Raw genomic sequence first — 21,479 nt, forward strand, 5'->3', positions numbered from 1 at the left:
GAATTCAACTCTTCGTTTTGCCATCTACCAGTACCATCGCCATCTTAGGAGCAAATGGTCATACGGGCAAGCCGATTGTTAAGGCCCTTGTCCAAGCTAATGACCCCAAGTTCAAGGTTATAGCCTTCATCTCACCTAGGTCGGACTTTAACCTACAAGCTACAGGAGACATCCAAGTAATCGTCAAGAAACTAGATCTTGCACAAATCAGAGGAACTTGGTAATATACTGGGAGAGGCGAGAGTCGATACAGTTATAATTGTTCTTGAAGGTGAAATTCTCGCAAAGCAGCCAATGATTCAAGATGCTGCCGCCATTGCTAGACGGAACAGATCTTATCCTGGTGACTTTGGTATGCACCAGATTGCTTGGTTGCCTGATGGAGAAGCATACATTCACACCCTGTATGTCAATGAATTGTGATCGATTGCTCTTATGTCCTACTAGTAGTTTATGGATATGGAAGCTAAAAATGAAACTTTTTTAAGAAGCTATCAGACACCCTGCGATCAAAAGTAGTCGCATGAGCTATACTGTTATCGGGTGCGGAGAGTTCTACGACGCGGCTGAAAAGCCACTTATGTGCCCGTGGCTGGGGAAAGATAAATCCACAAACAAAGTTGTAATCACACTCTAGGTCGTCGGAAACCCAGACGCAAAGACGGGCATCTCTTCTCGAGTGGACGTTGCGAAATTCGTCGTTGCGACGCTCCGTCACCCCGAGATATCAGAAAACAGAATTCTAGGTTTCCACAGCGACCATATCTCACATAGAGAAATGGCACATATCCTAGAGAACAACATAGGAAAGCCCGTCAAGCTAAACATGATCTCAATGCAAGAGATGCAGGATATTCTGAAAAACCCCCCATCTGCGCCGCAGGAGGGGCAGCACGGAAATACCTTCCCAGGCAACTTTTTAATGACGGTGCGATATCTTCAAGGCCATGGCATGTTTTGGAGACCGTCCGGCATGCTGCATAATGATCTGTTCCCTGAAGTGAAGACTGTATGTTTCAATGAATACATGAAGAATCTTACTTCCGATCGCGACAAGTGATGGAATTTCGCGTGCTTGTGCAAATGCAACCTTGGACGGTTTGAAGGGGTGGTAGGTTTCGGATTCCAACGGGGCTCCTAACGGGGCTCCTGGCAATTTGAAGATCTTCGTATTGTGGGTACACGACGGAGAGAAATGAAAATGATCAGACACAAGAATTGCCAGAAGTGTATACATAGGGCACGACTAGCGTCCAGTGTACCAGCCAATACTATTGGATACCAGTGCCAAGGCATATCCAGTTGGATACAGTGTTTGGTTGGTTAAGAGCTGGCGATTTGTGGGAGATTACTGAACCCTAACCTCGAACCAATTTTGCGAAGGAGAGAAAAGAGGCTTGCAGGGATTAATAGATTATTTGGATGTTTATACGAATGAATACCGAGTTACTCTGTACTCGACTCTTGAATCGTGGTGGAGTAGATCCAATTCCACTGAACAGGGGCATGTTTCATATAAACTTTCTGTCTGCCTTATTCTCGGACGTCAGGGGGACTTTTGACATCGGCTTATCCGATAAGTTACTCCGTACGGACTACGGGCTGTGGAATGATGGCTATCGTGGACCCTGGTTTCCACGGCCCCATATGTGCGATCCACTTCAGGGCGACGCCAAGACGAACCCCGGGAGGAGGAAGGGGTTGCAGCCCCGGAGGAGCGAGATAATTTAGGCAGAAAGGGGCCCTCATCTGTGCACATGCACCGGCCATGTCGAGTGCCGAGAGATGATCAGCCCGGGAGAATCCTGGGAGATATTCCTCCCGTGGTTACCGTCTGCAGAGAAGACGATTTCTACTCAGTATTCGAGCGCCGTACCAAAGGATTTTCAATGAAATAGTTTGTATGAATGTAAATCTGGTATTTCGCATGAAAGTTATGTAAGTATGTGGTTAAAAGTGAATGGTAATGAAATTATATACATCGAAAACCCAAACTCCAAAATCGTCTCATCTGAAAGGCTTCAAATGCAGGAAAATCGTCCGACCATATATACATGTATCGATACGTGTAATAATGTAGCAAATCTTTACATAGGTGCCATGCACCTAAGCAGTGGTCATGGGCATGCTAGTAAGAGGCAGGGCCTCAACAGACTTCTCGTCTTGCTGGAACATCTTCTTCTCCAGCTTAAGTGCCATTTTGGCACAGAACGGGTCAACATAGGTTGTCCACATGGACGCACAAATGTAGACCAACACGATCCAGCATGGGATAGAAATACCCACAACCCAGGGAGGGCGGATAGGAATCCAGTGTGGGTGGAGTGGCTCACCCTTCTCATCTAAGAGAGGCTGGCCGTTACCATCCACTGGCTCTCCATCCCAGGGTTGTCCAGTGATACCATAGAGCATCCAGCAAAGAACAGTGCGCAGAAGAGTTCCGTGGACGAGGTAGACGGCGAAACTTTGCTTGCCGAGCCATAGAAGCAGACGGTTTGCTAGGAATTCCTTGGTTGAAGGAGACAGGTAGATCGCCAGAATAATCAGATCGACTCCGATTGCCGAGTAGCGTTTTCCGATATTCACATCTGGTGGGAAGATATAGTGTGCCGCTTCGAACATGTAGTTGGACCACGTGGCCCACTCGGGGTGTTCGCCAGGGTAGGAGCAAATCATCAGACCGGAGACCCAGAGAAGTGTGACTACGACTCTGCGAGGCCACTTGTGACGTTCGATAAATTCCTTGAAGGAAACTTGGTAGGCGAGATCACTAAGGAACATACCGTAGATGGCTTGCATTTGGAATGTTTCTTTTCAAGTTGTTAGCTATGAGTCTAGTGAGATAAAGATTTGGATTGTGAAACATACCTGTGTTCTTCGTGGCATCCTGGTGGAAGTAAAGGTACATTCCCAGGTAAATCCCCAAGCGGTATCGGAACTTGACAAACATAACAATGCAAAGCATAACATAGACCAACATCGATGCCTTCAAGAGCGGCAAAAGCGCCCACTGGTGATCATCATAAGCCATATAACCTGTAGTCCAAACACCCAAGAAGTTTTCGAAAAGGCGAATAAACTCCTTCCAGAGCGAGTCTTCAAGATCCGGAGAAGCATAACGGCACCACCAGCAGTCAGACCGGTTCGCGGCGATAAAGGCACCACATTGAGCCATAACCCAGGAAATGATTAGTGCGATAGTGGCGGGGAAAATGAGACGAGGTGGGCGACGGAAGGCACTCTTTGCCACCGATGTGAAAGATCCAAGAAAGTCACCATTGCGAGCCTGTTTGATAGGCTTCAATGCGCAGACATAACCAGTAAGAAAAGCGAAGATGGTGACACCAAGACGTCCTTGCCAGGGAATACGAAGAACAGGCAACTGAAGAAGGCGTGGTGCGATATCTACATCGTCACGGGGCGCGAATAGATCATAATCCCAAGCACGCGCAAGATGGGTGAGCACGACGAGGAATGAGGCAATACCTCTCAGACCCTAATACCAAGCTATTAGGTTCAAATGATCTTGAGGCGACAGCATATAGCTATAGCTAAAGTCGGCAACTTACATCGATCCATTTCACACTTTTTTTGGGATCGCCCTTGACGGCGTTAGGATCACCAGATTTCCATGGGACGTTTTCCAAGATACGAGAGTAGAGATGGGCGGGCTGTATATAATCCATAGTGTCGAAATGTCAAAAATGTCAAAAATGTCAAAAGTTGTTAAAGAGTGGACGAGTCAGTTCAAAGATCAGTCATCGATACATCTACCTCTTAACCTGAAGAGAAAGATTATCTAATACAGGCAAGGGAGTGTTGGGGGACCGGATCACAGATCGACTTGGAAAGGGAAAAAAGAGTGACACGAGGGAGGTGGGAAAGCCTCCTTCAAAAAGGAACAAATGCCAAGATAGGGCAGAGCGAGCTGATACGAAACGCAAGACGAGTTTCTCAGGAAGAGAAGCAACGCGAGTGGGGAGGATTGGGGTTTTGAATAATCTGTGGCGGGACAAAGAGATCCACTGCCCAGTTAGGGCGGAGGATAGGAGGTTTCCAAACCGATGGACTGTTCCAACGCATGAGACCCAACACACCTTCGGCTGACCCGGGGGGCCTGGCTTGCAGCAGCCAAGAGAAATGGAGTAGATCAATTGCCGAAATTAGATTTAATAAATATTAAAACGCCAAGAGAATCGTAGGAACTGATGGCTGGTTAATTGCCATGAGCCCCTTATCTGTATTCCTATTCTGGCCTTTTCAACCACAGTGTTCCATTGCATTGATCGTAGGGCTACTTGTAGTAGATGTTAACTCGTGAACAACCGCGTTTTAAGAACGACGATCCCCGACATTCTGCTATAGGAGTTATTTTGCGGAGTTCCGTTGTGTGGTATTTCTACAGCCACAGACGCATGAACAAGGGGGCTGTCACCATGATCTGGTCGATTACTGGCTTGTTAGTTTATTTATAACCAAGCATTCAAATATTGATGTGTATGCATATATTGGGCGGCTCTCGCAAAGTAGTACTTCTTTCGTTTTAACTCAGAAGCTACAAAGCCCCCTCGTTCATAGTACTGTTTAAGCCGCTGTACGACATGGAGCCATGACTAGTATTTCGCAGACAAGGCGGGGGAAATGTAAATAAATACGCGGCAAGCTTACGTTGCATGGATTGGAAAAGGAAATGAAAAGGGGAAAGAAATGCACTGTGCCAATCAACATGGAGTCCTTGGTTGTGCGGCACTGGATGTGCTAAAAGTCGTGGAAAATTGCGCGAGATTTCCTTGTTGATCGAAACCTGTGGGTTCCCATGTTTGACTGGCGCCACCACCATGAATGGATCCTATTATTAGCGCGAAATATGCGACTGTTCCAGGTGTCAAGTTCGAACGGACATTGACAACCTGGGGTGTTGGTAGAAGAAACTGAAAAGAAAAATAATTGTGGTCTATTTGTCTTGGCCATGTCTTACATTCCAAACTTTCTTTACGATGCCACCGAATGACAAGATCAAGCTTCCAAAGGTTCTTAAACGAAGTCATTCCCACCGTCGAAGCGGACTGGTGAGGCCCCCTGGCTGAAAACTAATTATGAACTTTTTTCTTTTTCTAATTTCTTTTCCAGCGGGGGATACAATTGCATACACTAGTGAGAAAATGGCGTCATTTTACACAATACATACAAATTATATTGTACAATGAAGTTCAGGGATCGGCGGCCGATGCTAGTAGCGGGGACGAATCGAAATGATCCTGATGGGGACTGGATGGGGGGCCCTGATGGACCCGGAGACCCGTGGACCTTAACCCTGCACAAAACAAACACAAACACCGGCGCATGTGCTTGCTAGGCGAGATATGGGCTTGTAAGCCGTATTACGGTATTTAATGCTTGATAGTGGAAAGCGCCTTGGCGTTTTTGGATCCAGCCACCCAATCTCTCTTCTTGGCTTAGAGACTTTTCGACCTCGGGAATGCAGGGTGGAAAGTTTTACGAGAGGATTTTTGGTTTGATTTTTTTTTGTTCGCACAGTTTCGTATTTCATATGATTCGGAACATGAATATGAACGAACATTCAACTCGATCTACAGGGCTGAATCTCGTATTAGATACATGTTCGGAGTGGCCCATTACAAACGCTGGCGATCGGGCCAGTGCAGTTACAATCCCTGACGCCGGACAGGGACGGAGCATGTTCCGTAGTAATTTTTCTTGGCTTCTTCTTCTTCTGGGTGCCGATCTTGGGGCCGGAGAAGGTACCCAGGTTGATCGAATTGGAGACTTGCTAGGCGAAAACGAGTCAGCGATACGGGAACGATAAATAGATCAATGAAATCGACGAGTCAATAAAATTTACTGGGGTTCCAAGGTTTAAATGGTAAGAAAGAATAAAGGAGGAAATTATAGCCTGGTTTGAATTTAAGCCGCCTCGGTACAGGTCGAGTTCCGGAGTAGACAGATAAGGTCAACAAAGGATCAAAACGATCTCCAAGAATCGGAAATGTGCAAGAGGATGTAAAGCGGTGAAAAGGAAGGGGATTTGCGACTGTCACCCTGATATGAAGACTCTGATTCGCTGGATTGGAGACTCAGCCCAGGGTCCAACTGGCCAGAGCCACATGCAGGTTGTAGTCTGTATGTCTGGACGGGAAATATTGCTAGCACTTGGGCAAATTAGATCCAATTTCTAATTTCCAACGTGCTGTATCCTTTGCTGACTGCCAAGACCTAATTAAATAACAGATCCAGCTAGTTCAGGTCGGTCTGTCACAATCTTCATATCCGTCCACAACAGGGAAATACCAAGACTTGCTTCCGACAAAATTCTTTGGAACTTGGCGAATCACACCCTGACTCCAACCGAGTAGCCGTATCAATAGCGGATGGTGGCGCTCGTGCATAGGAACGACCCCTGAGCCCGCCAGGATGTTGCCCGCCTAGCGGTCTTGGCCGGATCCATCCACTAATTGATGATTCGTACAAGTGATCCCGCCACGTTCTCGATCGTTCAAGTCGTGCTCTTGGCTTGATCAGCTCGCACTTCTTCGCATTTCTTCGGTAATACGAGGTAGACATATACGATACGGAGTGCGTGTCGCGTGAAAAGGGCAAAAAGGGGTTAATGGGTAGTAGTAAGCCTTTATCCCTCTCCATATTACTATCACGCCATTATTAGTCTTCTTGAGCACATCGGGGAAAGGACCGATCAATCTAATCAACCTGGTCTCTTTGGATTTAGCTTCTTTTTTCATGATCTTTGATCTTTGGAACCGTTTAATGTAAACCAACTGTTGTCATTCTCTTGAATCGCATTGAAAACATTTCTCCGACCATGCGTTTGGCATACTTGGGGTTGGCGATACTGTCATGGCCGTTGACTCTCGCCACAATTTTACAAAATGGCCAAATCAAGGATAATCCGTATCCTGGTCAAGCACCTGTGATCGCGCTGGACGAGTCATGGAGGAATTATGGAGCGGATGTCCCTGAAATCGCCTACAAGGGTCGCTGGGATAGCCAACACATTTCATGTACGTTAATGATGTCCTCAAAAAGAATGTTGAATGTTCTGACCGTCGCGTAGGGTGGTCGTTCGTCTCCCAATATCTCCCACCCCTTGAGTCACGCGAGTCGCGCTCCGAAAGCCAAAATTTCTAATACGTATTCTTTTAACCATCAGAGCACCTGGAATTAAACTTCAGTTCTCTGGCAAGAAGGTATTCCTACCCAGCCATATCGTTTTGTCGCCTCTTATCTAATCGCATATCGGGATGGATAGCTTGCTATTAGCTTCGGACCACAAACCAATGAAGGAACTCTGGTCGCATACCGGTAAACAATTATCCTGGCCGAATTGACCCTGACGATCGTTTTATTAAGCCTTTATACTATAGCCTGGGAAACCTCGACTGGCAATATTCCAATGTCACGGCCGACGCTACCTACCAATTCATCGGAGATTGGACCGAGTTGGATGAGGGCTTGGTGAACGTTCAAAAGACCTTTGAGATGAGAGGTATGTTACGCAGTACCTGCAGCTTTTTCTCATATTTACATACTAACTTGAATCGCAGTCACAAACTGGGGCATTGGATAAGTGATATCTACCTTGGCTTGCGATCTTATCACTAACTTGTCGCACAATTCAAATAGCAGGTGTCTCCACAGGAAGCAACTACGAGCTTACCGTTCCTCCGAAATTCCAAAAAAAGGTCGAAATTATTGGTGGCAGTATTGCCTCGGGACAATATGGATCCTACGAGACTCTTTCATCCTGGGCCTACCTCTTTGTGGCTGGTCTAGGAAACGTTGAGCACACCTTGACCGTAAGCCTGCTCAAATCGTACCCACGGTGATACATGCTAATCATATTCTACGATTGCAGAGCTATGCAGGCGCTTGTCTGGTGGATCAACAGTGTTATGACGGACACGCCCGCGGCATGGTATGTCGCTTCCTTGAAAACACAGCCCTAAAATCCCTGTTGCTAACAGTTGTGTGAAAAGACATGGTACTGGCACCGTGCCTCCGACCCCGGCAGTCGATCCCGCCAGATTTGGCCTGAAGAACCCGAAATCTTCGACAACTCAGCCGAGCAGCCCGCCGATCTCGTTCTCATCCAAATGGGCGGCAATGACTTCCGACATCCGAACGAAATCCCCGGCCGAAACTTCTACCATGCATACGTGGAGCTGATTGAGGATATCCATAAGACCTGGCCCAACGCTATTGTCCTCATTGTGGTATGTCGTATTGCCTACTTTTCGTTCTCATGAGGTTGGTGGGATATGTATTAACTAATATCTCCAGTCACAATGGTGGGTTTGGCGGAAGGAAGGACTCAACTACAACCCCAGCATGGCATACGAGCAAGAAGGAAGAGATGTCCACGAGCATTTCAAGGACCGCGGCTTCGTTTATTACTTTGACACCACCGGAATTCTACAACACAACGATATCAACCCGATGAACCATCCCACAGACGTTGGTCACATCAAATTGGCCAGCCACCTGCTGCAATGGACAAAACTTGTCCTGAGGTGGAACCTTGAGCCTCTTGGTGAGGTTCAACATGGCACACTGTACTGGAACGACATGCAGGATTATTAGCCGTCTGTTTTTTTTTGTGTGCTCCTAGAGTCATCTCTGCATAATTATATTGTACTATAACTTGAACCCCCAAGGTCTAGAGGGAGATGAATGTATATACCATGCCCTAGCGAAATTGACATTTATCAAAACACTCCGCTGTTTCCGTTTCTGTCTGTGGTCCTCTTTTACTACTACTACTACTACTACTACTACTACTACTACTACTACCGACCAACATTGAAGCTACTAGGATCCAAAACCTGACTTTCTTTTAGAGCCTTGGAAGTGTCACGGGTAGGATTTGATGCAAATGCCACGTCACGTATGTGCACTTCCATTATAGTTCATGACGTGAATTGCGCCAGTGACCTGAAAACTCTCCCGGCGAGACATGCTAATGGTTATGCAGTCTCTTGGCGTCGCAGAAATATGCGAGCCTTGCTAAATGAAGCCTTCGAGTCATGAACATACGAGTCATACATGCCTTTCCGTGTCGGGGAGACCCGAGACTCTAGGGTAAAGCTTCTACTACAGCCTTGTTCGCACGTTTCGAGTATTAATGGTTTCTCTCAAGGAATCACTTGGCCCTTGCCAAGCTTCTGCCAAGTACAACAGGAATCCTTTGGTTAAAAGTCTATTTGGACATTCCAAATAGCTCTATATCCCATAGTTAGAGGGAAATGACGTCTCACAAACTCTTCCCAAATTGTACCTGCTGGCTTGGGAATAAGGTTTTGTATTTTAAGCAATATGAGCTTGGTTGAATGACTCAAGGGATAAGAATGGTAGCTCGTCGAGCGCCAGATGCTAACTGTTGATACAACTCACTTGCCAACTGGTCCCAGGACTGTCAGTTCTCAATGCATATTATTTAGGAATTTCTGCCCTGTATATGATTATTTGGAGTGAGTACCAGTATCCCCGTTGCTCTCTGTCATGTCTACTTTAGTGACAAGATATTTGATAGTAGTCCACAAGGACAAGCGAATCACACGCCTCAACAGAAAGGGAAAGTATATAGGGATCACTGGCATATGCTAACCATAAGTGGAAAATCATTTGGTTGGTTATTGAATGGCTATAATTGTAGCCCTAACCATCTGCATCAATGGTGACAACTGGAACAGCACGGTCTCGCGCATATCACTGCAGCATAGGTAAATGCGACTAAAAACTCGGTGCTTCGAAAATTTGAATTCAAGACAAGGGGCAATCAGAGGTTTACGTCTGTTTTTGAATCACGACAAAAGCATTCATTCCTAAATAGGAAGACAGCGAGAAACTAGCAAATCATTGCTGGCTAGCTGAAATATCCTCTCCACAAACCCATCAACAGCAATAGTGGGTCCGAGATCGCCAGGAGTATCAAGTGAAGATACCCCGAAGGAACACGGATTGTTATGAATAGCCCTTGGGGATATGGCATTGAGCAACAGGTTGAAAAAAACCATCACAAGTCATAACAGTCGAAGGCAATGCTCAATCAAGGCCTAACAAAAATTCTCATAGCGAGCCAAGCGTCGAAAATGAAGCCACCGAGGCCTCTGATAATGTCATATGTCAATTCTATTCAAAGACTTACCCCCCGTGTTGAACCCCGAAAGCTCCACGGGGCTCATACTCAAACAACTAAGATATCCTTTATGTATATCAGTTATCCTCTGTGGTTGATTGTACTGTATTTAATTTTGCCTCAAATAGGAAGTATCGGGTGCTCCAAATGTGAACAGGGAAGAGAGCCGTATCCGCTATTCAATGGCTCCTCGGTTGAACCTAAACGGAGGTACCCACCAAGTACTACTAGGTATAAATGGAACTGGGCTAGGAAGGAAGGACAAGCCAGTCAGAGTTGGAGCTACAGCCCATGTCGCATATAAAGATTAGAAAGACACCCAGTCAGCGTAACGTGAACTATGCTAATCTGGCCCCACTTACTCTAAGGCACCAGATAGTATTATTCTTATTGGTACACCTTTACCTAGGGATCCATACAAGGCTGGAGATGTTGTACAAACAGCCAATTTTATTCTGCTATCGATCCAAACGAACAAAGACCAAGGCTCAATGGTGTTGAAATCAGCAACTCGACGATGGTGCACCTGATATTTAATTTTCATGGGTGCTCTACAACACCCGTATAATGAACCCTGGCCCTCCAAAGGCAATAAATGGTGGTGAAGAGAGTATTTGGAATTGGGACCATAAGTGGGACCATATACTTCTCCGTTTCAGTTACATGTTTACCAGTCAAACCCCAGAAGACTTTTATCGGAGGTGGATGGATTGAAAAATCGACCCTAATCAATACACTGATGGTACATTCCATCAAGATCCCCAGGGCCTAAATTGGTTTGAAAACGGAGACCTGCGAGAAGATTTGTACGGTCCACTTTGTTTTCCATTCATGCTTCTTCACCCGGTGAAGAATCCCGAAGAAAAGAAAGGCGAGGGCATGGCTGTCCCCGTTTGAATTTACTTGTATAATTTCTAAAGCAAAAGGCCCCCTAGCCATGTTGAATATTCTTCCACTCTCCACCTGAGTATAGATTGGCTATAGGGGCTGAATATTGCTTTACCGCTGCAATAAACACTTTCCATTCGGCCAGTTTGAGGCGATATCTTCTGCAGAAAGGATATCTTCGAGTCCAGTCCTTTAGTGTAGGTACAGTCAATTGCTCAAATAGTAAAATTCAAATTATCAAACACTCCCGTGCAAGCCTTTGTCATAAAAATCACATAAAAGCATTGTTATAATAATGGGTAATGGACGTCATCCCATTTTGACGAATGTCCAATCCCCACGTATCGACAACCTAAGCTTTCCAAGTATTGACTGCTTAGCATATTTCTACCGTCAAATATGAAAGCAGGCTGTTTCATATCGTCCACGATGGAAGGCCAGTCGATACTTGTTTTTCCGGATTGCTCATGTGCGCCATTTTTTTCAACGCCATTTGTTCCTAAGTCATTGACACCATTGACACCATTGACACCATTGACACCATTGACACCATTGACACCATTGACACCATTGACACCATTGACACCATTGACACCATTGACACCATTGACACCATTGACACCATTGACACCATTGACACCATTGACACCATTGACACCATTGACACCATTGACACCATTGACACCATTGACACCATTGACACCATTGACACCATTGACACCATTGACACCATTGACACCATTGACACCATTGACACCATTGACACCATTGACACCATTGACACCATTGACACCATTGACACCATTGACACCATTGACACCATTGATTCCATTGATTCCATTGATTCCATTGATTCCATTGATTCCATTGACTTGGTGAGAGGCTAAGATGGCTTCGGGGGTCTTAAATTCATCCCATTCTGTGGCAACAATGACAGCATCGGCACCGACACAGGCTTCTTCAGCAGTAGAGAAGACACGAAGTCGCATTGAATCCTCCTTTGATGGACTGACATCTGTATATATCTGTGCTTCCGAAACCATCGGATCATAAACACAGACAGTAGCTCCTTCTACCAGCAACTCCCGAACCAATTGAATTGATGGAGAATGCTTGGTATCTGATGTATCTTTCTTGAATGAGAAACCTAGAACAGTAATATTCTTCCCATTGATGCAGCGTTGCATACAAGCGAGAATACGTTTCATGAATCGGGTTTGTTGGTCCTCGTTCATTTCCAATACAGCATTCCAATAATTAGCGACGGGGTTGAGCCCCAAGCTGCGTGCAAGATAAACTAACGCCGCAACATCCTTTGGGAAACAGCTTCCTCCCCAGCCTAGCCCACTGCGTAGCATTTTCCCACCAATTCGAGGATCGGAGCCACATCCTTCAGCGACGGAATCAATATTTGCGCCAACAGCCTCGCAAATAGCACTCAATGAATTGATGCTGCTTATGCGCTGTGCAAGGAGTGCATTTGAGGCTAACTTGGACAGCTCCGCTGACCATTGATCCATAGTAATGATGAGCTCGGGAGGGGTCCATTTTCTATAGATTTGCGCCAATTTCTCTGTTGCCTGTCGACCGGATTCTGTGCGTTGGCATCCAATTAATACTCGAGATGGATGTAATAGATCCGTGACAGTGGTGCCTTCAGAGAGAAATTCTGGATTGGAAAGTACTTCGAATTGACAGTTTCCTTTTGATCCCGAGACGAGCTTTTTTATTTCAAAATTAGCAAGCAATTTCAAGAGAAGGAAAATGGAGCATACCAAATCTTGAATTCTCGAGGCTGTACCACATGGTACTGTTGATTTCTCTACAACGATCTTATCAGTGGTCGCTACGTCTGCTATTGTGCGAATCGCTGCCTGAATGTGGCCCAGATCCAGCGCCATGCCACTTCCGATGCCGAATCTTTTGGTCGGAGTATCGATACATAGCATAATAATATCGGCCTCATGGATCGCTCTTTCAATATCACAAGAAAAAACGAGATTACAAGCATCTTTGCGCTGTCTGACCTCAGCTATGATGTCACTCAGACCAGGCTCATACATGGGCAAGGCATCTGAGTTCCATGAATCGATTCTGGCGGCATTCTTATCGACAACCGTCACTGTAATTTCGGGACAGCGATATGCAATCACTGCGCCTAATGGTCCGCCTGGTTCTACAGTAAGTTGATGGTTTCTTGTATCTAAAAGATGCCTTCTTGGCACTCACCAACAAATCCAGCGCCAATACAAGTAATGTTTCGAATCATGGCCGGTCGCTGTTCAGATATTGTGATCTGTCAATCTATTGCAAATCACCAAAAGTGTAAAATAACACAAACTCAGATTAAGATATAGTTGACTTTCTTAGAACCAGCAAAAAAGAGCGAAATGTGTCCTTGTTGTGTTCATGGACCCCTCGCGAAAGTTGTGGATCTGTCGATTACGCCTGCTCCTGCGGCTGAGGCATGACACAGCCAGCCACTTCTGCAGTCCTGTCCCACGATGAACACCTATAATTATATCTAGTTGGTTAATCGCTGAATTGGTACCCACACCATTCCTCACTGGCATTCGTGCAGAACAGCGCCAAAGACGAAGGCTCCGCCATTATCTAGATTGCAAGATCTAATACGTCAGGTCAGGTTCGGGCACCAGCTGAACACTCATGCTAAATAGGAAGGTAGATCGGCATGGCAGCGAAATGACGCACCATAGTTATTATCTTCACATCACACAAGACAGCGAATTTCTCCAGTACGGGCCCATGAAAACGCCGATTTCCTATTTGGTACTTGCATGCAGATCGTAGAACAGGGTTATTTCGTTGGAAGCCCTACTGCCTGCAAGGAAGCTGCATGCATTTTATTCATTCAATGGCATTTTCAAGCTTTAGAACGACTGGATTATGTTAATGAATTCCATGTTTCTTATATGCCGGTTACACTACGTAACGACCCCAAGACCATACATGTGTAAAAGGCATGAACATTGATAAATTTGTCGAACTCTTCCGAGGAATCATCTGCTCTGCTCCATATGCCACTTAATAGTCTCAACTAGACCATCTTTCAACTTCACCTCAGGCTCCCACCCCAAAACCTCTTTCGCCCTTGTGATATCCGGTTTTCTGGTATTCGGGTCATCCGCAGGTCGCGGCAAATAAGTAATAGGCACCCTGGGCATTCCTAATTCTGCGACCATGTCCACGATAATCTCAGCGAACTCGCGAATTTTGAACTCGCCCGGATTACCAATATTCACAGGAGCTGCATAGTCGCTGTTCATGAGTCGATACAGTCCTTCGACACAGTCTGTGATGTACTGGAATGACCGGGTAGCCGTTCCATCCCCAGTGATCTTAATTGGTTGTCCAGCGAGCGCATCGCCAATAAAACTGGACACGACTCGGCCATCACTGTGCGCCATTCGTGGGCCATAAGTGTTGAAGATACGGGCGATGCGAATTTGTAGATCGGGGTATTTCTCCTGGTATGCATAGCAGAGGGCTTCGGCTACGCGTTTGCCTTCATCGTAGCAGGAGCGAGCGCCGAATGGATTGACATTTCCCCAGTAGCTTTCCGGTTGAGGATGAACTTGTGGGTCACCATATACCTCTGTGGATTGTTAAATCAGGTTCAAGATGGGGATGAAAAGTTGAGAGATTGACTTACCCGACGTGCTGGTGTGGAGAACGCAAATTTTATTGGCCTTAGCTAGTTCCAATATGTTCTCAATACCCTGGAAACACGTCTTCAAAGTAGAAATTGGATCTCTCTGGTAGTGGATCGGACTAGCAGGACAGGCTAAGTTGAATATTTGATCGATGTTCTCGAGGCCCAGTCCTTCGAGTGGCATTTGAATATTGTGACTGATTAATTTGAACTTTGAGTTCTTTTCTAAATGCTCCAAGTTTGCAGGTGATCCCGTTTGAAAGCTATCGATGCCAATGACCTGATGTCCCTTCTTCAACAAAAAGTCGACGAGATGAGATCCGAGAAACCCAGCAGCCTAAAAATTAGCCATTTGTCTTTCAATAAACGAGAATCAAATAACATACTCCGGTAACCAAAATCCTCAAATGTGTGATCTCTTCAGACTGAGCCATGATGCGGGGTTTGCGGCACAAACGACGCTCAGATTAGACCCGAAGAAAGGGAAGACAACAGTGGCACCACGCGAGAAAATATTGAAAACTAGGAAGCGTAATTATTGCAAAATGAAACATATATCGCGATTTTGTTCAGACGTGACAGGGTGTAATGATATTTTGCGAACCTAAGATTCCAGGGTCGCGTGAGAGCTTGAGCTGAACCCGATTGTGGCGTGGGAAGATCAGCGGTGATGGTGGGGCCCCACAACTTCAGCTGAATGGATCCACAACAGTCATTGATGATGATCGATCCTGATCCATACTAGATCATCATCGGTACGATTTCAGAATCGGTTGTGAAGGACCAGCCAGAGCAAATACTTGGGTACATTCCCGGGTGATCTCAGGGCCTGCCTGTTTAACATGGCATTTTCTGGATATAGTAAATGATTCAAAACGACCAATCTTTGATTAAGAACTTTGAGGAACAGACCATATTTGAGACGGGGAGCTTTGTGAAATCTATTGCTTTTGACTCGATACATTTCCAGACAGTTTATTAGCAAAGTTTCGATATAGTAATTCCTATAATTTACTTTTCTCCCTATATACTAAATCAGGCAAAATCGGAAATCAATTCAAATGTTCATTGTTTACACGAGCTATCAATGAAAATGTCCTACTTATGGCCACAAGCTATGACTGCTCTGGTCTTCTGTACTAGACTAAATTTTCATCTAAACTACTCCTAGGTTTAGACCACCGTACCGATGAAATCATGCAAATCACTCTGGGGACCCTCTGTAGCAGCACCCACAGCATGATTATGTGCCTACTTATTCCAAAACGGAATCTTCAGATAATCCTCACTTTTTCGTTCAGTCTCACCTAAGAGACACGCCCACAGATATTGGTTGGAGACTGGACGGCGCATTTTAGTGAACCATCCATTAGCTACCCAGAATTTGATCCAAGAAATGGCGCCATCAAAAACATAGTCAGAATTAATTGCGTTAACCAGAGTATCGAATCCCCCTTTTGCCCGTTTGTAGAACCGACAGGCTGCGATGGCAGCCCGTAGTTGTGCTCGATGTGTCGTTTGCAGGTTATGATCTTTAGTGGGCGATCTATCTTCGAGAGGATATCGAACACCGGTAATGTTATGCTCGTTTGGCATAGGAGAACTTAAGATGAACGACCAGCCGGTCTTGGGCTCTTTTCCAGTGTTCTCAGGACACGCACCACTTGCATAAAGGAGAATTCTTTTCGGGTCACCTCATGGATGAAACGTCGGACAGGAAGAACAAATTCCCTCAGAAGCTGGCAAGAGGGAACAGAGTCTTTGGTGAATCCATTGGGCTTTCTGGTGAAAGTTTCTCTAGAAAGACGCATCCTCTACCCCGCTTGAAGTAGTGAATCGATTATCTGGGCATAACGTGGGCTTGACCCACAAATTGGTGGCCAGTCGTACTGAGACGTCCCCGGCCGGGGTCAAAAGGTGGAATTTCAAAGCGAAAGGGCATTTTGTTCGTATCGGAAAGCAGATGAGCCTGGAGGTGTGCTTCTGTTGATCTGAGTATGTGTTGTATAGGGAGAGTGAGAAACACAAGAGAGAATGTTAAGAGATCAGAGAAGGTTGAGAGATCAGGCAACGAGAAAGGTCAAGTAAAAATAGGCTCGGAGAAGATAGAAATAGCCACAACGTCTCTAACGGTATCTTTAATGTTGGGCGTAATTCAACTAGACAGCTAAGGCTCGTTCTCAATCGATACATGATTCTACCTGATTCATACCAGCAGAAGGGTAGAATATAGGAATTACTATAACACCGTAATGGCAGAGTTAGTCAACCAACAATCAGTAAGACTATAAGCAGCTTCAGCTGCTTATTTTCCAACATTACCTTACCCAGATAACTGTATATATGGGTATTTTAGATTATTGAAGACTCCAAAACTTCAAATATTATTTAGGTACTCCTGAATTATAAAAATACATATAATTGAAACCTGTTATTTAGTAAACAATGGAGATCAATATTTTTACGAAAGAAGTAAAATGGGGGGAAGAGAGAGGCAGCGCAAATCTTCATTTATATGATATGAATCAGGTGTCTCTTTCAAGCCCTACGTGTAATATTTATATTGTGAGTGATGATCTTGTCAAAGTATAGACTACCCAGTCGTCAAGTGCCATGTCGATTGTTACGGGTAAAACAATAACGAGACTAGACTCGAAATGGACTAGAGACTGGCCTTTCGCATCTGGGGTAATCAGTGGGTCTTTGGGAACCATGATCACCTGGGCATCTTGATCATCTTGCAACAGCTGCATTCCCACGCCAGAGTCAAGATTTTTATTAGTTCACACACAATGTGTAATAATGAAACAACTACAGTATCAATCCACTTATTCACCGAACAAGAGTGTTGTCAAATAACAAACATGGATACCTCCGCCGTATGACGTCAACAAACCCCTCCTTGCTCAAGCAAAAGTCTATCCGGTTTTTTGCACAGCAAATCCTTGTCATTCAAAGAGTCATCTGCCTAGGGAAGCTCAGTTTCTACTTTAAATTATTTTCTTTCTGACTCTCCTTAGATTTCTCAACTCTCCATTCCAAAATATCACTGAAATTCATCATGCCAGACGGTCACAAATTTCCTGTTGATTTGAAACAATTCAAGCAACTCAAGCTTGACTCCAAGAATGCAAGCCTAACCGCTGAGCAGAAGAAGGATCTTCTGAGCAACATTAACATATTCAGAGATGCAATTATCGCTTTCACAGCCACAGGCGCTGCCCGCGGCGTCTCCGGCCACACAGGAGGTCCATTTGATACCGCTCCCGAAGTCTGTATCCTCCTCGCGTTCATCAATGCCAATCCCAACAACTTCGTCGATGCCTTATTTGATGAAGCAGGCCACCGAGTCGCCACCCAATATCTCCTAGCTACCCTAGATGGCAAGATCGACCCAGATCACCTCTTGAACTACCGTGATGCCGATTCCAAACTTCCCGGCCACCCCGAACTCGGATTGACCCCGGGAGTTAAATTCAGCTCTGGTCGTCTTGGTCACATGTGGGGTATGGTCAATGGTATTGCGATGGCAAACGGGGGTAAAAATGTGCTGATGCTGGGCTCCGATGGATCTCAACAAGAAGGAAACGATGCCGAGGCTGCGCGCATTGCGGTTGCTCGAAACCTCAATGTCAAGTTGTTTGTCGACAACAATGATGTCACAATTGCTGGGCACCCATCTCAGTACTTGAAGGGCTATGATATTTCGAAGACTCTTGCAGGTCACGGCCTTCACGTTGTTCGCGCTGAGGGCGAGAATGTGGATTCGCTGTACGGTGCCATGGCTGAGGTTATCAACTACAAGGGACCGGCTGCTGTTGTCGTCGACCGAAAAATGGCTGCAGGTATCGAGGGCATTGAGGGCGAATGTCACGCTCACGATGTCATCACTGTTGATGTAGCCCGCAAATACCTTACCAAGCGTGGTTACAGCAAGGAGCAACTGGCTTTCTACGACGAGATCAAAGGCCGTTCCAACCCATACAAGTACTTGGGCTCCAGCCAAGATAAGGGAGCGAACCGATCTATCTTCGGTGAAGCTGTCAACTCTATCCTTGATGGTCTAAGTAAAGAGGAAGCAGCTAAGCGGGTCATGGTCATCGACTCTGATCTTGCTGGCTCAACCGGCTTGAAGGCAATTCAATCCAGTCACCCGGAAGTCTTCGTCCCATCGGGTGTTATGGAGCGAGGAAACTTCTCTGCTGCTGCTGGTTTCGGTTTCGGAAGCAATGGCCAGCGACAGGGTGTTTTCTCAACATTCTCTGCTTTCTTGGAGATGTGCATTTCCGAGATCACTATGGCACGTCTGAACAACTGCACTGTGCTTTCGCACTTTTCGCACAGTGGAGTCGATGAGATGGCCGATAACACTTGCCATTTTGGATTGAACCACTTCTTCGCTGATAACGGTTTAATGGATGCCGAGTCAACATCTCTCTATTTCCCGGCGGATGGCGAGCAGATGAAGGCCGTGGTGAATAAGGTCTTCTGGAACACAGGCTTGCGCTTTATCTTCTCCACCCGCTCGAAGGTCCCATACATCCTCAAAGAGGGCACTGATCAGAAGCTCTATGGTGAAGGCTACAAGTTTGTTCCTGGTAAGGAGGAGGTTGTTCGCAAGGGAACTGCCGGCTACATTGTAACATATGGAGACATGCTCTACCGCTCTCTCGACGCAGTTGAGAATTTGAAGAAGAGTGGCATCGACGTTGGTCTGATCAACAAGCCTACACTTAACGTTGTCGATGAGGAGGCCATCAAGAACTACGGATCCAGCCCATTTATCCTTGTCGTCGAATCAATTGCCCAGAAGACTGGTCTTGGCTCCCGTCTCGGAACACACCTGCTAGAGCGCAACCTCACCCCCAAGTTCAAGTCCATTGGCGCCATCAAGGAAGGTTGCGGTGGTTTGTTCGAACAAGTCAATGCTCAAGGTCTGGGGCCCGAAGATATCATTGCTGCTGTTAAGAGCTTGGCATAAAAATAATCTGTTACGATGATGATATCATGATGTTGATAAAGTTTCATTCCATAATTCCCTTTGTTACATCAATTTGAACCTTCAATATATATCTAACCACCTCCAACCTTAACTTATAATGTTATTAAACATGCAGTGATAGCTTATTCATAATCATCGGGATGGAAAACCAATGCTCGAATCTCAATGCTCTCGCGACCAGCCTCATGTTCCGTCTCAGGATTCACAAATGCGGAATGGGGTACACGTCGCACCCTACCATCCGTCTTTGAATCAAAGCACTTGATCAAAGTCACCAAATCTGGTGTCTGCGCATATCGGAAGTACCACTTCTGCTCCGGATTAGATCGCACAGCATAGGTTTCTCCCTCTCGATTGGGGTAAATGAGCTTAGTAACAATAAGATCGCTATCCCGCACGGTATTGCCATCGGCAACGGTGAGGGGATCCTTCAAGATAGTTCTAATAGGCCGCCACACATTTATAATTTGATATCTCCCCTTTAGAAGCTCGGGTGCATCTTCTGGAATGTGGAAGGGAACCCTGGTCTTGGCGGCGTCGAATGATTGATCGATGTGAACCCGTTGGACAGGACCACGGAATTGACTGGAGACGGTTCCGTCTGGTGAGGCGCGGCGGATGGTATGATCGAAAATGAAGATGCGAGAGGCTCCGGTCCTTTTGTGAATAGAAGAGTAAGTTATTTGCAACAAATTATAGCTGTGAGGTAAAAGGCCAGGTTCAGCAACATGGGAATCTGTCACATACGCATCTTTAAGCAACTGCTCGGTCTCAGGATAGTACTCCCGTTTGATTTTTTCGTCGTCCACGAAGTCCTTCTCTTTACTTTCATGATAGTAGAACTGAAATCCTTGGCCGTCGAGCGAATAGTCTAGTTCGTGGCCGCTAACATCATGGATAGTAACCGGGGTGGTAGTTATGGGCCTCTCATAGGTCTCGGGTCTACCCACGTAAGATGGAGCTGGAGGAGAGCCGTCCTCGTTATCTTTATGGAAGTTCAGCGTAGTCTGAACGTGGTGTGGTGCATCCGATACTGGAACGGATGGTTTGTTCGCTGGGATGGCGTCCACGACACCAGGAAGCTGTACGGCAGCAGAAGCCATGGCTGATATAAATGTGTATAAATTTGAAAGGTTGTATTAACTTAAGATGAAAGATGAACCTAAATTAGATAGACCCTACGGTACGTTCTTATACCTTTGAACTCGTCGTGGTTGCGGGGTTGGAGGATGCTCATTCGTCATGACAGCACGCAATAATCGTCTTACATTGAGAAATGCTGATAAATTCAAAACTGTACTATAACATGGGGAGATGCAGATGACCTTGACAACGTATGATTTGAAATAGAAAGACCTCGGGATTCGGGATTTTTAATCAACTGGACGGTACGGGTTTCATATTGTAGTAGGTAGTTGTGTCTATATCTAAAAATAAGCAGTCACCAGTTGGTCCGCTGTTATCCACACAGACATTCGTGAGTATCACTGAAGGACACATTGTTCGATCCACGCTAAGTCGTAGGCAACAGTGAAATAAATAGGACCAAATGAATCAAAATCATATAAGAAGGTTGAAGTGATAAGTTGTAATGTGGCCCACCGCTCGAGTAGTCGGACGTCTACTTGCTAGAGATGACAGGTGCTCGATTTCGAGCTAGAAGAACTCGACTGAATTATTTCCACATAACATTAGCCCGAAATTGGGCTTTCTAGGCCCCAAAGGATTGAGTCCGGGCCCAGTAG

General features: G+C 45.7%; 8 protein-coding genes across 8 annotated transcripts; 3 read left to right on the forward strand and 5 right to left on the reverse strand.

Moving 5' to 3' along the window:
• Positions 1-294: 294 nt before the first annotated feature.
• Positions 295-1,060, forward strand: N7478_002746 (uncharacterized protein; the record flags this gene model as incomplete). Its single annotated transcript, XM_056918960.1, is given in 3 exon segments — positions 295-404; positions 499-622; positions 638-1,060. 3 exon segments carry the CDS (start codon positions 295-297, stop codon positions 1,058-1,060), a joined length of 657 nt encoding a protein of 218 aa, XP_056782118.1.
• A 1,046-nt stretch (positions 1,061-2,106) lies between these two features.
• N7478_002747 (acyltransferase family protein) lies at positions 2,107-3,686 on the reverse strand (the record flags this gene model as incomplete). The annotated part of the gene is made up of 3 exons (XM_056918961.1): positions 2,107-2,810; positions 2,869-3,496; positions 3,570-3,686. 3 exons carry the CDS (start codon positions 3,684-3,686, stop codon positions 2,107-2,109), a joined length of 1,449 nt encoding a protein of 482 aa, XP_056782119.1.
• A 3,152-nt stretch (positions 3,687-6,838) lies between these two features.
• Positions 6,839-8,616, forward strand: N7478_002748 (SGNH/GDSL hydrolase family protein; the record flags this gene model as incomplete). The annotated part of the gene is made up of 8 exons (XM_056918962.1): positions 6,839-7,081; positions 7,152-7,223; positions 7,286-7,338; positions 7,401-7,522; positions 7,660-7,832; positions 7,892-7,951; positions 8,013-8,249; positions 8,317-8,616. 8 exons carry the CDS (start codon positions 6,839-6,841, stop codon positions 8,614-8,616), a joined length of 1,260 nt encoding a protein of 419 aa, XP_056782120.1.
• Positions 8,617-11,346: 2,730 nt separating this feature from the next.
• Positions 11,347-13,328, reverse strand: N7478_002749 (UDP-glucose 6-dehydrogenase; the record flags this gene model as incomplete). Its single annotated transcript, XM_056918963.1, has 2 exons — positions 11,347-13,229; positions 13,289-13,328. 2 exons carry the CDS (start codon positions 13,326-13,328, stop codon positions 11,347-11,349), a joined length of 1,923 nt encoding a protein of 640 aa, XP_056782121.1.
• A 751-nt stretch (positions 13,329-14,079) lies between these two features.
• Positions 14,080-15,166, reverse strand: N7478_002750 (UDP-glucuronic acid decarboxylase family protein; the record flags this gene model as incomplete). Its single annotated transcript, XM_056918964.1, has 3 exons — positions 14,080-14,675; positions 14,733-15,069; positions 15,119-15,166. 3 exons carry the CDS (start codon positions 15,164-15,166, stop codon positions 14,080-14,082), a joined length of 981 nt encoding a protein of 326 aa, XP_056782122.1.
• An 817-nt stretch (positions 15,167-15,983) lies between these two features.
• On the reverse strand, positions 15,984-16,328 carry N7478_002751 (ribonuclease H-like protein; the record flags this gene model as incomplete). Its single annotated transcript, XM_056918965.1, has 1 exon — positions 15,984-16,328. One exon carries the CDS (start codon positions 16,326-16,328, stop codon positions 15,984-15,986), a length of 345 nt encoding a protein of 114 aa, XP_056782123.1.
• Positions 16,329-17,793: 1,465 nt separating this feature from the next.
• N7478_002752 (uncharacterized protein) lies at positions 17,794-19,713 on the forward strand (the record flags this gene model as incomplete). Its single annotated transcript, XM_056918966.1, has 1 exon — positions 17,794-19,713. One exon carries the CDS (start codon positions 17,794-17,796, stop codon positions 19,711-19,713), a length of 1,920 nt encoding a protein of 639 aa, XP_056782124.1.
• A 143-nt stretch (positions 19,714-19,856) lies between these two features.
• Positions 19,857-20,837, reverse strand: N7478_002753 (uncharacterized protein; the record flags this gene model as incomplete). The annotated part of the gene is made up of 1 exon (XM_056918967.1): positions 19,857-20,837. One exon carries the CDS (start codon positions 20,835-20,837, stop codon positions 19,857-19,859), a length of 981 nt encoding a protein of 326 aa, XP_056782125.1.
• Positions 20,838-21,479: the final 642 nt, after the last annotated feature.

The sequence above is a fragment of the Penicillium angulare genome, assembly GCF_028827245.1.
Source record: "Penicillium angulare strain IBT 27051 chromosome Unknown utg000003l_segment0_segment0, whole genome shotgun sequence".
NCBI lineage: Eukaryota > Fungi > Ascomycota > Eurotiomycetes > Eurotiales > Aspergillaceae > Penicillium > Penicillium angulare.